The 15,083-nt window shown below is 28.4% G+C and overlaps 1 protein-coding gene across 1 annotated transcript; it reads right to left on the bottom strand.

The window, feature by feature from the left end:
- Positions 1 to 1,594: 1,594 nt before the first annotated feature.
- On the bottom strand, positions 1,595 to 3,502 carry LOC135922934 (uncharacterized). The gene is made up of 2 exons (XM_065457468.1): positions 3,360 to 3,502; positions 1,595 to 3,143 (listed from the first exon to the last, which is right to left on the bottom strand). The coding sequence occupies exons 1-2, from the start codon at positions 3,377 to 3,379 to the stop codon at positions 1,619 to 1,621; spliced, it is 1,545 nt and encodes a 514-aa protein (XP_065313540.1). The 5' UTR covers positions 3,380 to 3,502; the 3' UTR covers positions 1,595 to 1,618.
- Positions 3,503 to 15,083: the final 11,581 nt, after the last annotated feature.

Raw genomic sequence — 15,083 nt, 5'->3', positions numbered from 1 at the left:
TTTATGGGTGGGGGTGGGGAGTGGGAGGTGGATGGTAGCAATGGGGATTACGGGGGGGGGGGGGGTTAAGTAATAATTTTTATTTTACTTTCAAAATTAACTACATTTAGGGAAACTTCACAAAGTTTATAACGAGGAAATTCCTTACCTCCCCTTCCACCATTGGCCAACGTCAATGCATGTACGAATTTGAAAACTTATCTCTTCTCTTCTCTTCTCTTTCTTCTCTTCTCTTCTCTTCTCTTCTCTTCTCTTCTTCTTCTTCTTCTCTCTTCTTCTCTTCTCTTCTTCTCTCTTCTCTTCTTCTCTCTTCTCTTCTCTTCTTCTTCTTCTCTCTTCTCTTCTCTTCTCTTCTCTTCTCTTCTCTTCTCTCTTCTTCTTCTTCTCTTCTTCTCTCTTCTCTTCTCTTCTCTTCTTCTTCTCTTCTCTTCTTCTCTCTTCTCTTCTCTTCTCTTCTCTTCTCTTCTTCTTCTTCTCTCTTCTCTTCTTCTCTCTTCTCTTCTCTTCTCTTCTCTCTTCTTCTCTTCTCCTCTCTTCTCTTCTTCTCTCTTCTTCTCTCTTCTCTTCTCTTCTCTTCTCTTCTCTTCTTCTTCTCTTCTCTTCTTCTTCTCTTCTTCTTCTCTTCTCTTCTTCTCTCTTCTCTTCTCTTCTTCTCTCTCTTCTCTTCTCTTCTTCTCTTCTCTTCTCTTCTTCTCTCTTCTCTTCTCTTCTTCTCTTCTCTTCTCTTCTCTTCTCTTCTCTTCTCTTCTCTTCTCTTCTCTTCTTCTTCTTCTTCTTCTCTTCTCTTCTCTTCTCTTCTCTTCTCTTCTCTTCTCTTCTCTTCTCTTCTCTTCTTCTCTTCTCTTCTCTTCTCTTCTCTTCTCTTATTGAGATGACAATTAGAAGAAAAAAAAGAAAACAGAAGAACGAAAAAAGAAAAGGTTGAACGCAATATACATACATATAACTTCATATAATTTTGATATTTCATTTTGAATAGTTTTTGGGCCTATTGAAGTATCCCATTTATAGTATGTATGTAATAAGGTAGTTTTGTTAAATGACTCGTTTTGAGCTGATTAGCTAGAAAAATATCGCCTAAGCCTCGAGAATTCGTCAATATTTGTCTAGAGTCCTTCGTTTTCTTCTATGAGCAAAATCTTCAGGATTGCCTAATATGTTTTTCTGGATGAAATATTCAGTTAGCCGTTTTTAAAAATAAACGAGCCGTTTTAACAACACTAGTAAATAAGATATAGCTATGTATGATAAGACACATAAAATCATATAAAAAAATTGACTCTATGAATTTAGATAATATAATTTGTTTGATGTATTTATCTGAACGAATTTACTATATATTAATATCGAAAACATTTTCTGATTAATTTATTCGTCTATAAAATAGGTAGTGAATAGCTAATTTTTTTTTTAATCTTATAAAACATAATCATCCACTTGGAAAATTTAGTATTTTTCCCATACGCCCATTTTTTTACTTTTCGTCAGCTATGTATTTTTTTGACGGAATTATCCAACAAGCAACTCGGAACATTTGTTATCAAAAATATGACTGAAACTAAAGAAAAGTAAATTTTAAGATTTTTTTTTTGGGGGGGGGGGTAATAGCAAATGCAATTCATTTATTGGATAAAAATTGTCCGTAGCGATTGTGCGCGATCAGCGTTTGATTCCAATAAGATTTAATTTTTTCTCTATCGCCATCATTGGTGCAAAATACGTATTTGACAGACGCGGCGGTTCCTATCGGTTTAGCGGTCACAAAACTAAATCGTTCCGCTTTAACCCATTCGAAGTTATCTTCCAGATGAACTGTGTCATGAATCGTGACCATTACGGTGCCAGCCATTCTCGCTAATTTACCTGTCACGTGAGCATCATCTACGAATAAATATGGTTGGGTAAAATAGGCCTTGTGCAATTTGTAAGCGGTAGGTGGGGTCAATATCAGAACCCACCCCGAACAATAGGGTTCGTAAAAAGTTCCCGCATAGTCATTTGTAGGGACGTACCATTTAGAACTGTTGTCGCGTAAAACCGGGGAGTTAACCATGATGGAGCATATGATGATGTCGCGTATACGGTTTTCGCTTCCAAATAATTTCGTATACTCGGCGGAGATGTGCGGATCCGTTTCTAACATAGTGTACGCCTTTTCATCGCAGCGCATATGGCCCTGAGTGTGGCTTATCGGAATAATTGTCTCGTTGATAAAAGGTTTTGGTGTCGTTGTTTGATGCATTAACCTTTCACGAAGCTGAGAACCACTAATGATGTAATCCAAATTTTCGATAAGAATGTATTCTGTTTGATTATATATATATGGCAGTAACTTTTCTTTCGGTCTAATTCTGTCCATGTTGTCAATCAGATACGATCCATAAGTTTTTTTGAAATAGTGCACAGTTGTGATGACCTGAAAAATATCTGCGTAAATGTCGTCGTCCATTTTGAGGATGAATTCGGCATGAGGACAATAATACGAAATCCACTTGAAACCCATCGACATTTTGTAAGACATATTAACGTACGCATCCAAGAATGAGGCTTGAACTATATCGCCGTAAATTTTACTCTCATTGGTTAGCTGTTCTTGAATAGATTGATTCTCGGTGACTCCTAATACAAATATCAGACGAAGATTATAGTTATAGTAATCCTTAATGGAGCCCCATGTTTCTCTTGTCGATTCTCTTAAATTGTTATGGTCCGGGGCTGAATGAATCATTATTATGATAAATATGTCTTTCGGTACTTTCAAATTTTTTTGCGCATGCGGATTCGATGAATTTATATTTGTCACGTATTCGTAACACGTGTTTTCCGGGTTGATCAGATATTCGAAATCCTGAGGGAGATTTTTTCGCGATGCATTTTTTGCCAAGAAAATTCCGTTTAACATGGTATAATTGGACATCAGCTGTTTTAGGCATTCGTTGTCGTCATCACTGGGGTTATCTCCATAAAGGTTACCATTGAAATGCGACATTTTCGATGCATTTTTATAGTAGAATTGGTGGACCGAAAAACGGAATTTATAAAATGATACCACAACGGATAACGCCAAGAAAGAGGACACTAACTTTATTAGACTTCTTTGAGTTTTCTTTCCAAGCGGAGTCGCACTGATTATCCTATTAAGCCTAATCAAATATTTTTTATAATAATATTCGTAATGATAGATATCTGTTATTAAATTAGGAAATTATAAAATGCATAGAGAACATCCACCCATCCACCCGTTGTTTAAAATTTTTCTTTTACGCTATCCGTTGTAGACGGCTAGTTAAAAATATAACATAACCAAAGACAAATTAAAAGGGAAATTACTATAAAGAAAAGAATATATACAAGATTACTTGTTATTAAAATAGGTCATCGAATGAATTTTTTAAGGTATTAAATATCAAAATATCTAGATATTCAAAAAAAAATTGAATTTCTTTTACGATTTCTTTAAAAATTATAATTAATAAATTACCAAAAAAATATAGATAAAACTACAAAATATACTATTATAATATTTATAATATCCTTATATATAAGAAATTTCGTATCATGAGTCCGATAAATAATGATTTATTAATTTAAGGTAAAACTTAGCCAAGGTAAGATAACAAGGTTAAAAATACAAATTTTTGGCCAGTGACTATTTAATAAAACAAATTTGTCATTTATTTGTTCTTAAATATTTTTTTTATTTGCTTTTATAAAAATATTATATTATTTTTCAATAGGGAAAAATGGAATTCCTGCTTGATTAATGAGTGAATTTTTTTTAATAAGTAATAAATATTTCCCTGAAAATTTACATTGAAAAAAGTCTATAAAGATTCTGAATAGTTTTAGTCTCTGAAAGTTTTTATCGATAGATATTGTAGAGATGAGCTGAAAATATATTTAAGTATAAGTTTTAAATATTTTTCTAATAAAATTAGCATTAGTATTATCTGAAATTCATATTGGTTGATATTATAGAGATGGCTGAAATATATTTAAGTAAATTTTAAATATTTTCCCTAAAAATTTACATTGAAAAAGTCTTAAAAAGATTATTAGTTTGGTCTCAGTTATTTCTTAATTTTGGATATTTTGAAGATGCTTTTTAGTTAATCAGAATATTATCAAATATTGAAAAAGATCGATTCCCAGTAAATAATTTAAAATTAATCGAATTTCCTATCCTTAATGTATGTTGGTTAAGCTTATTACACTAACTAATAAAAATGTGAAAATTGTACTTTTCAAATAAGCTTATTTTATGATATAAAAAAGCCAAAAATTTGAAAATTCACTTTATTTAATTTTAAATATCTCAAAAAAAAAATGATTAATCTAAAACCATAATTTAAAAATTTATTATATAGCCTCTATAATTGCCCTTTAATATGACATAGAAAACCGGAAATAGATAACATGAAATAGAAATGCGGGAATTTGAAAACAGGAAATGGCCTATAAAAAGGGAAAACAGATATTATTTTTTTTTTATCTTCCAAATTTTATTTCACAGATAGACATTATACTCCCTAAATATTTGTATAAGTCCATAGACTGTGACGAATACCGGACCCAAGAGTTATTCCATTTTAAATATAAGTTTTTAAGGCTTAAATCATATTATTAAAACAATAATATTTAGTAATTTATTTAATTTAATTTTTTTTTATTTTTTTAAAACGGGGTAATTATGCAAAATAATTAAATCAAAACTAAAATCCTAAAAAAGCGCTTATTATATTACGTTATTTAGTTTTATTAAATATAGAAGAAATCGCAAAATTAACCAAATTGTACTACTTATATTATCATAAAACTCAAAACGCAAATAATTTTGGATGCACTATATAAAAAACAATAATGATTTTGTAAAGAATAATAAAACAATGATATTAAAATACATGTTGTTAAACTGCAACGATTTAAGTCAAATTTCTAACACAATATTTTAGCCAGAAAAATATGGCCCTAAGCATTCGGGATTTCGTTAATAGATGTCCAAACCTTTGTTGTTGAGCAAAATCAATCGCAACATTTACCAAATTGTATACTATATTATCATATCATAAAAACGCAAAAAGCCATTATCCGGAAAAGCACAATAATGAATTTGTGAAGAGTAAACTATGTGATATAAAAAATAGGAGATTTCGTTAACAGAAGTCCAAACCCTTGTTGTCATCTGTGAGGAAAATCCTTAGGTCCTACATATCCGAATAAACATTGAGTTAACCGGTTTAAAAAAATAGTCAATCCGACCCGTTTAACAACACCGATTAAAAAGACGCCACCCAGAAATCTTTTATTTATCCCAGAGACTTGCAGAGGTACCATTTGTACGACCGAGCTTCCGGTCCGGATTCTTAAAAAATTTAAATACGACCCGAACCGGTATTTGTCCGGAACTCAACCCGAAATAAAGATCATTTTTATGCCCCGACATTAATTTGAGATATTAGGAATAATGTCGAGTTTTCGCATTATAACAGCTGATTCAAAAAATCTAGTTTTATAAATCATTCCACCAAACAAATTGAAAACAAAAAAATTTTTTTTTTTAAAAAAAAATATATTTATTTTATTTTTCAAAATTTGTGATAGACACATGTCCAATTTTTTTTTTTTTTTTAGAAAATACTAGGCCATCATAACCCAGAGATCACCAATGACCACCCATGTCTAAATGTTACGATCTTCTTTATATTTTGAAAATTTATATACGATTCTTGGCTTATAGGAGCCAATATTTAAAATTGAAAAATCTATTGAACCAGCGTTTGTCTCAGTTTAGGATTTAGCAGAAATAAGAGTAAGCATGATGTATCTATCTATTAAAAAATTTTTTTTTTTGAGAAATATACTTTTTATAGCTATTTCCGGTTGTTAATTGACTCATTTTTAATATAACATATTTTTGTATCACATTAAAGGGTTATTATAGAACTCAGAGACCTGCAGTGGTTACCATTTACACGGTGCGAACCTGCCCCACCCGGGGTTTTTTTCAGGCCCGGCTATGGCTCGGATTTTAAAATATAAATTTCAATTTTATTTATTTTTCAATTTTTATAGCTGTTAAATATGACTCTAAATATTTGGTTGGCCGGATCGGTTATTTAAAAAGTGTTTTTTAGACCCGACCCGGCTCGAGTAACGGTTGGGCCGTTAGGGCCAGGCATGCAGGTCTCTGATTGAGTTATTTAATAAAAATTTTAAATTACGAGTTTAATTAGCGGACATATTTAATAAATATTATAGTGTATTAAAATTTTTAAAAAATGGTGCTCAATAAAAAAATAATTTAAAAAAAAATATCACATTCTAGGAAAGAAAGAAAGAAAGAAAGAAAGAATGAAAGAAAGAAAGAAAGAAAGAAAGAAAGAAAGAAAGAAAGAAAGAAAGAAAGAAAGAAAGAAAGAAAGAAAGAAAGAAAGAAAGAAAGAAAGAAAGAAAGAAAGAAAGAAAGAAAGAAAGAAAGAAAGAAAGAAAGAAAGATATATATATTTATTAATTAATTAAAAATGCTTAAATTATTAAATTTTTTAATTTCTTGCTCGAATACTACAAGTTTTTCATGGACAAAATTTATATTTTTTAATTTCATATTATTCCTATAAAAAAAATATTTTTTTTCTCACCTTTATAAATTTTTAATTACATATATTTTTTTAAATTTTAATCATTTTCTTTTGGCTGACATAACATAAGATATCAAAAAAAAACATATAAAAAGTATAATATTTTTTTGGCCGGTACATAAATTTTTTAATATGGAATTGCCTATATTTTAGGTGGAATTTGAAAAATCTTGAAAAAAAAAAAATATATATGTGTGATTTAGAATACTGACAGAGACTGTTGTAGAACTAACTTTAATAATGATTAGTGGTTGTTGAACTAAAAATATAATATATATGTGATTTAGAATACTGACAGAGACTGTTGTAGAACTAACTTTAATAATGATTAGTGGTTGTTGAACTAAAAATATAATATATATGTGATTTAGAATACTGACAGAGACCATTGTAGAACTAACTTTAATAATGATTAGTGGTTGTTGAACTAAAAATATAATATATATGTGATTTAGAATACTGACAGAGACCATTTTAGAACTAACTTTAATAATGATTAGTGGTTGTTGAACTACCTAACTTTAGTCAATTGTTCAAATCAATCTTCAAGTTGAGACCTCATACTTAGAAGGTTAATTCAATTTTTTAGGCTAAAATGACTAAGTCACAATAAAGATAGTTAGTTCAAAGTTAGATAAATTTAACAAACACTAATGATGAAGCTAGAAATTATCAATCTAATATATATGTGATATGACGATAAAAATATGGCTCTGCCGCTATGGCTCCTGCCATTTTTATTTTATTTTACAGAAAATCTGGGCATGGTTAAAACTAAGAGATTGAACTTGAATAATCCAGAAATGGACTCATCCGTAGATTTAGCTAAGGAATTGTATACGTCATCATCATCGAACTCAGTAATCGAAATAACGTAAAACAAAATGATAAAATTAATTATTAATTATTTTTATAATAAATTTTTTGAGATCATAAATATCAGATCTCACAATATTAGAATTCCCTCTTATAAAAACCACTCTCTCCGCATCCATTTCTTCCTGTTGAAATTATTTTAATCTTGCAAAATGATGTCTTTGGTTTTTTAAAAAAAGATTTGATAAATGAAAACTTTAGAGAAATATTTTCTCTTTAAAATCAAGTAATTTAACGAATATTATTTTACTATAAAAAGATATTTTATTATTAATATTTTATATTTGAATAAAAAATTTCATTTAACGATTATAAAGAAACATAATAATTTGGGCCGGAATATTATATTTATTTTAAAATTTGGACATAATTTTTTAAAAAGAGGCTACTAATGCTACATTTAAAAATTATAATAGACACGCCATTTTTTGAAAAAGTAGCTATAATTAGGAAGTTACATTTTAGGAAAGTAGTTGTGGCTTTAGTGCGATACTTTTTTTTAAAAAAAGCAAATGAGTTACATAGCCAAGGGAGACACCAAAGCCGTACAGCAATTTATCATGTCCTCATTAATTGAAGATTAACAGCCGCATATGTTCCCAACCATCTCGTGTGACCACTTGACTTATCGCACGTAGATGGAAAACCTGATGGTAAGACGACTATGCCTTAGGTCTTTAGCAAATCATTTTGGGTCTCTTTATTCCCTTCTAAACGCTAACTCAAGTCGAAACCAAAAGATTAAAAAATAAATAAAGATCTCATACAATTTTCCTTTCATTCCTAAAGTCGCTACTGAAGAATCTTTTTCGCTAACAAAATTTGAAATTTTTAAGAAATCTATAAGGCAAAAATTACACATTTTAACTAACCAAGCCAAAGGAAATTTTATAGATAAAAAAATTGAAAATATATTTTTTAATTTTTTTAGATATAAAATTTGGTTCCCCTTTTGGAACATCAAACAATTATTAATCTATAATAAAATTGGCAGTAGTTTTTCATAAAAAAAAAATTTAGGCTGATTAATGTTATTTTTACATATATTCATTTTATAAATGCAAATTTAATTTATGTCACGTGAGCATATAATTTAATTTAATATCAAAAAAAAAAGGAAGGAAGGAAAGAAAGAAAGAAAGAAAAGAAAAGAAAAGAAAATAAAAGAAAGAAAGAAAGAAAGAAAGAAAGAAAGAAAGAAAGAAAGAAAGAAAGAAAGAAAGAAAGAAAGAAAGAAAGAAAGAAAAATATATTATTGTCATAAAAGTTTTTTTTTATTTCAACTTTTATAATTATAATATACAATAAACAAAACTATAAGGATAAAATACTAGTAATTTAAAAACAAGATAATGAATATATGAACGTAAAATTATAGTCTATATTAAAATGAAGACTGGGGAATGGTATAAGCGAGGGGAAAAATAATAAGTAGTTGAAAAGGTCTGAAACTAGGATAGCTTCTTTGGCTAGAAAACTACCATTGAAGTTGATGTAATTGGCTTTAAGGTTTGCTATATGATGGTAAGCCTTTGTCGAAGAAGAAAATACCCTCGAGGTTCTTCGGAGTGTTTGCTGCTTTGAGATCCTAAGAGCTAAGGCAAGTTTGCCGAAGGTGGCAAGTGTGGTTTGAAATAATTGGAATGAAACAATTGTCATTTCTGTGTATTTCGAGTAAGCTGTTCCTTCTGATCAGTTTATGGATGGCTTGTTTATATGGTGCCAAGGGTTCAATACATGAGTCCCATATCAATAATTGACCTCTCCTCCAAGGAATTTGAGTGATACCGACAAGTCGTTCACCATCAGATCTGAAGAAATCCTGCTAGGGTTTTAGAATGGATAGGATTCGTGCCGATTTTGAGGAATGTTGGATGATTGAATTGCATTGCCTGTGACGGATGAATCAAAATAGTTTAAATTTAATAAATAAAAAAATTTTAAATTAAAAAAAAATTTTGAAACATAAATTTTCAAAGCGTATTTTTTTGTTTGATCGAAAAAGTGGTGTAACTAGATTAATGTTAACGTAATTAATTTTATGATATGAATATTTTTCAGAAACATATGATCACAGATTTCCTAATCATTTTTGTTATAGAATAAAACTAGAGATTAATTATTTAGTGTTATATAAATCTATTTTAAATTTAACTGAAAATAAATAATTAAAACCTATTTTATTAAATTATAAAAATAAAATCATGTCACAAAACATAACATAATTCTAGAAAAATCAAGAAATTTCTTCATAATACAAAGTATAAATAATAAATAAAATGGAAATATAATTAATGTAAATGATTATATGAGAAAGAAGGGGGGGGGGGAATTCTAAAATAATTAGGAGAAGAAGAAGAAAATCTAGATTAATCTGGCTCCTCGGGGAATGAACCTATGAAGCACGTGAAATTAGATAAATGGAAAAATATATATATATTACCATTATCGTGTCTCAAATCGCAAATTTTAATTTAAATTTGATAAATATATAAGCATAAGAGGGCGTTAAAAGGATATATATATTAAAATATCATAATAGCGATACCCAAATTATTTATTGATTAGCACTATTTTTACATTTGGGTTGTATTTAAATGCAAAAAAACTTTAAAGCTTATAAGTTATCAACATTTTTGAGAAAGAAAGAAAGAAAGAAAGAAAGAAAGAAAGAAAGAAAGAAAGAAAGACAAATTTGTACTAAGCCGTCTCAAATCATAATATTTAAATAGTTTAATGAGAAGAGAAGAGAAGAGGAGATTACAACTATTTGAGGCAATATGTAACAAAAGGGGAAGATTTTTTTATTATATTTGATTTAGTCAGCAATGCAGTATTTAGTCACGTGGTCGGTTATGAATCGGAGATTGGTCAAATCGTAATATTTAAATGGTTCAATGGGCTAATATTTTACAACTAATCGTAGCGATATAAAATAAAAAAGAGAAATTTTTTTTTTATTAGTCATTGCGGTTGGTTATCAGTCGGCAATTGGTCATCAATATATTTACTAAAAAAAATTTTTGTTAAAATGTTTTTAGGTTTTCCAGATGTAATCTACAGCCCTAATATACTGTAGGGAATTTAGCTCAGAATTAAGAATATCAGTAGTGTTTCATTTTGGTTAAATTACAAAGTTAAACGAATGAATAATATCATTATATATTATATATATATCCAAATATTAATTTAACGTATTTATGTATCACGAAAAAAAATAAATTATCTCTATCGTATTTAGCCTCAGAACAGTAAAATAACCATTTATTATAACAAAGCTTGATAAATATATTTTAATTGGTATATTTAATATTTATGTCTTTAACGCCATCTTATGTATACATATTTATTAAATTTTTGAAATTTGAAAAAAATAACATTTGATATAATTTCCTATAATATATTTTGGGTATAAGCCTAGATTTAAAAAATTTTTTTTTTTTAAAAAAATCTAAAATAAAATAATTGAAGTTTAACTTTTAAGCCAACTCTCCTGGATTCAGCCCAGATGTCATAAACTCTGATGAAATTGCTTAAAGAATTTAAACTTGCCTATTCCATGGATACACTGAAATAAATAGTGTTTACTTTGGGTGTTGAGCAACACTTGATTTAAAATTTTTTTTTTTTAATCTAAGTAAAATTTGTCGAAAAAAGAAAGAAATAATGAAAGAAAGAAAGAATGAAAGAAAGAATAAAAGAAAGAAAGAAAAAATATTTTACCTTGCAGTGGCAAATTTGATATGCGACATATCTATAAATTCAGGTATGTGGAATTATAAAACTCTATTTAACGAAAATTTTGGTGACAGGCAGTTAATTCTAACCAAATTTTCTAGGAGAGGTCCGAATCAGTCCCGGGTCCGTTTTACCCCTGGTTTGATTAAATGTTCATAAATCGGTCTCGGTTTGGTCTGTGGTATCAAATGCCAAGCCAAACAATTTCCGGTTCACATCCCTGTATAAATCACGTGAGAATTGCTATTGGCTTAAAATTGCTACGATAATTATCATTGGACAAAATATTTTTTTAAAAGAACACTATTGGTTAAATTCGATTAAAGTTTTTTTGAGTATTATTATAATAGATATAGTTTGAATAAATAAAATTTTAATAAAAATAAAATTTTGAAACATAAATTTTCAAAGCAAATTTTTTGTTTCGATCGAAAAAGTGGCACGACTATAAAATAAATGCTAAGGGAATTAATCCAAAATTTTCCGATATGAATATTTTCCAGATAGCGATAGATCGTTTAAATATAGTTTTAAAAACATTTAAATCAATTTTTTAATCGAATAAAACTAGAGATTAATTTTCTACTAACATATGAAATCTATATAAATTTAATATTAAAGGAAAAATATATATTTTTTACCTTTTATTAATCAAACATTTATTAAATTCTTAAAAATTTGATAAATATTTATCAATAAGAGGGTGTTAAATGGATATATCCAAATTTTTTATTGATTACCATCATTTTACATATGGATGTTGTCACGTGCTAAAAACTTTAAAAACTAAAAGGTATCAATTTGTACCTAAAACAGTCGATTATGGATTGGCAATTTGCTCAAATCTATTTAAAGAGTTCAATGGGATAATGTTCCACGACTGATTGAAGCAATATAAAACAAAAAGAAATTTTATTTGATAACGTCAGCAATGCAGTATTTAGTCACGTGGTCGGTTATGAGTCGGCAATTGGTCAAATAGTAATATTTAAATAGTTGAATGGGATAATGTTCCACGACTGATTGAAGCAATATAAAACAAAAAGGGATTTTATTTGTTATCGTCAGCAATGCAGTATTTAGTCACGTGGTCGGTTATGAGTCGGCGATTGGTCAAATAGTAATATTTAAATAGTTGAATGGGATAATGTTCCACGACTGATTGAAGCAATATAAAACAAAAAGGGATTTTATTTGTTAACGTCAGCAATGCAGTATTTAGTCACGTGGTCGGTTATGAGTCGGCGATTGGTCAAATAGTAATATTTAAATAGTTGAATGGGATAATGTTCCACGACTGATTGAAGCAATATAAAACAAAAAGGGATTTTATTTGTTAACGTCAGCAATGCAGTATTTAGTCACGTGGTCGGTTATGAGTCGGCGATTGGTCAAATAGTAATATTTAAATAGTTGAATGGGATAATGTTCCACGACTGATTGAAACAATAAATAAAAAGGGAAGATTCGTTTTTATTTGATTACGTCAGCAATGCAGTATTAAGTCACGTGGTCGGATATGAGTCGTCAATTGGTCAAATCATAATATTTAAATAGTTTAATGGGATAATATTTTACAACTAATTGTAGCAATATAAATCAAAAAGGTGTTAGCTCAAAATTATTTCTTTCTTTCTTTCTTTCTTTCTTTCTTTCTTTCTTTCTTTCTTTCTTTCTTTCTTTCTTTCTTTCTTTCTTTCTTTCTTTCTTTCTTTCTTTCTTTCTTTCTTTCTTTCTTTCTTTCTTTCTTTCTTTCTTTCTTTCTTTCTTTCTTTCTTTCTTTCTTTCTTTCTTTCTTTCTTTCTTTCTTTCTTTCTTTCTTTCTTTCTTTCTTTCTTTCTTTCGTTCATCAGCTTATAAAATAAAGAAGTGGGGATAAAATTTTTATACAGTTTATTTTGTATTTGCTAATTTAATTTTAAAAACATATAAATAGATATCCAATGAAATTGGTACTTATGAATTTGAAAAAAATTATAAGAGTTACAATGATATGGGGCTCGGCGCTCTTTTTGTTTCTATTTTTATCTAATCATGGAAGGATTAAGAAGAACCAAAATACGTATCCTCCATCGAAAGATGATGAATGTTTAAAACGGCTAAAATCTAATTACTCCTTGTTGAATGGATTTTTTTTAGGAAAAAAGCGTATCGCTGAAAGATTTACCTCAGGATTTAGAATTTCCGATCAACCCCCAAAACATGTGTTATGAAGAGGTGACAGATGAATAGTCAGATCCACTTTCTCAAAAAGATGTAAGAAGAGCTAACGATGTATGGAAGGAAAGAAGGGAGGTATTTAAAATAAATATATTGTGCTAGCGGTTCAAAATATACTAATATTTTTTTAAAAAATGAAATTAATTTGGGTTTAAATAAAAATGCATTTTTACATTCATGCCAAGGCCTGATTTAGGCTTTGGTGCTTGATTTTGATCCCAATAATAATCATTCCAAATTTTTAAATTTTCCAGGAAAATTTCCTTTACATCTAAAGATGTTACTACAACCAGAAAAAAAATATATTACTTTGTTTTTAAGTTCTTAATTGAATCTTTAAAATATGAAAAAAATTTATTAAATATTAGTTGATGTAAAAATTAAAAAAATATTGAAATTCTTTAAGTGGAAATAATATTACAGGTAAAATAATCCACTATACAAAAATTTACCATTCACTATAATCTATTTTTAATAATACTATACAGGCAATTCCTTATTCAAAGAAACCTAATAAAAAAAAAGTTTTACTTTTAATGAAGCCAAGGTAAAATATATTTTCTTATATATATATAGGGCTTTAGGTCTAAATAGAGTAAAATAAAAAATATAATTGAGGTTGATAGATGTAAATAAAAAATAATTTGATTTTTTTATATATTATCTTTTTATTATACTCTTTCATAAAATAGGAAATTAAGTATTAATGGGTTGGGTTAATAAAAAAGGGTGGTGGGACTACAAGTTCCCAAAAAACATGAGTAATTATATTTCAAAAATAGTGATTTGAAGGTTTTGTTTTAAAAAATAGAATTCTTTTCTGATGTTAGGGCCCTTGTCTTATCCCCTATATGTTTTAAAAACTTTAAAGTTCCGCTTGGCATATGTCCAAGGGAAGAGATAACGATCGGTGTAAAAATATAATTTGTGAATTTGGAATATTTCATTGTGGGTATATCAACCGGATTATAATCTTAAATTTTTTGGGAAAGAAGATACGCATGTGAAGTCCCAAATTAAGGATTTCCCTAAAGACCAAGGCACGGAAGTTAAGCCATCTGGTCTTAGGCCATCATCTAATGATAAATTTGTAGGCTCCAGGATGTTTGGTATTCGGGCCCTGGTAAGAGAAGGGCTAATAGCTAAATAATTTTTGTTAAATATTAAAATTGAATATTATAATTTGTTTAAAAGGTCTAAAATTGAATATTGTATTTTTTAGTTTAAAAGGTCAGTGATAAGAAAAAGTAAAATGAAATATCATGGTGGCAGAGAAGTAAAACGCTACAAATTATACTGAAACATGGTGAAGCTAGACGAAAGAGTATTATGGAAAATGATTTTAATATTATTCTAAAAACACGTAAGAGATGATTAAAATATAAAATTGAATAAAAATATAATAAAATTTTAATGATGAAATATTTAAAACAAGACAATAATGATAAAATAAAATTCATAGATTAATTAGAAGATTATTTAGTAAAAAAATTTAAGGATGATGAAATATGATGAGCACGATAAAGGGATGAAGTCGCACGTACACAGATATCAGTGGAAACCGAGATACGATAATTATGAAGATTCGAGACATACAGATAATTATGAACC

The sequence above is a fragment of the Gordionus sp. m RMFG-2023 genome, chromosome 1 (assembly GCF_954871325.1).
Source record: "Gordionus sp. m RMFG-2023 chromosome 1, tfGorSpeb1-WG-v2, whole genome shotgun sequence".
NCBI lineage: Eukaryota > Metazoa > Nematomorpha > Gordioida > Chordodea > Parachordodidae > Gordionus > Gordionus sp. m RMFG-2023.
The sequence above is the reverse complement of the archived record's forward strand: the minus strand, read 5'-3'. Positions and strand labels throughout refer to the sequence as shown.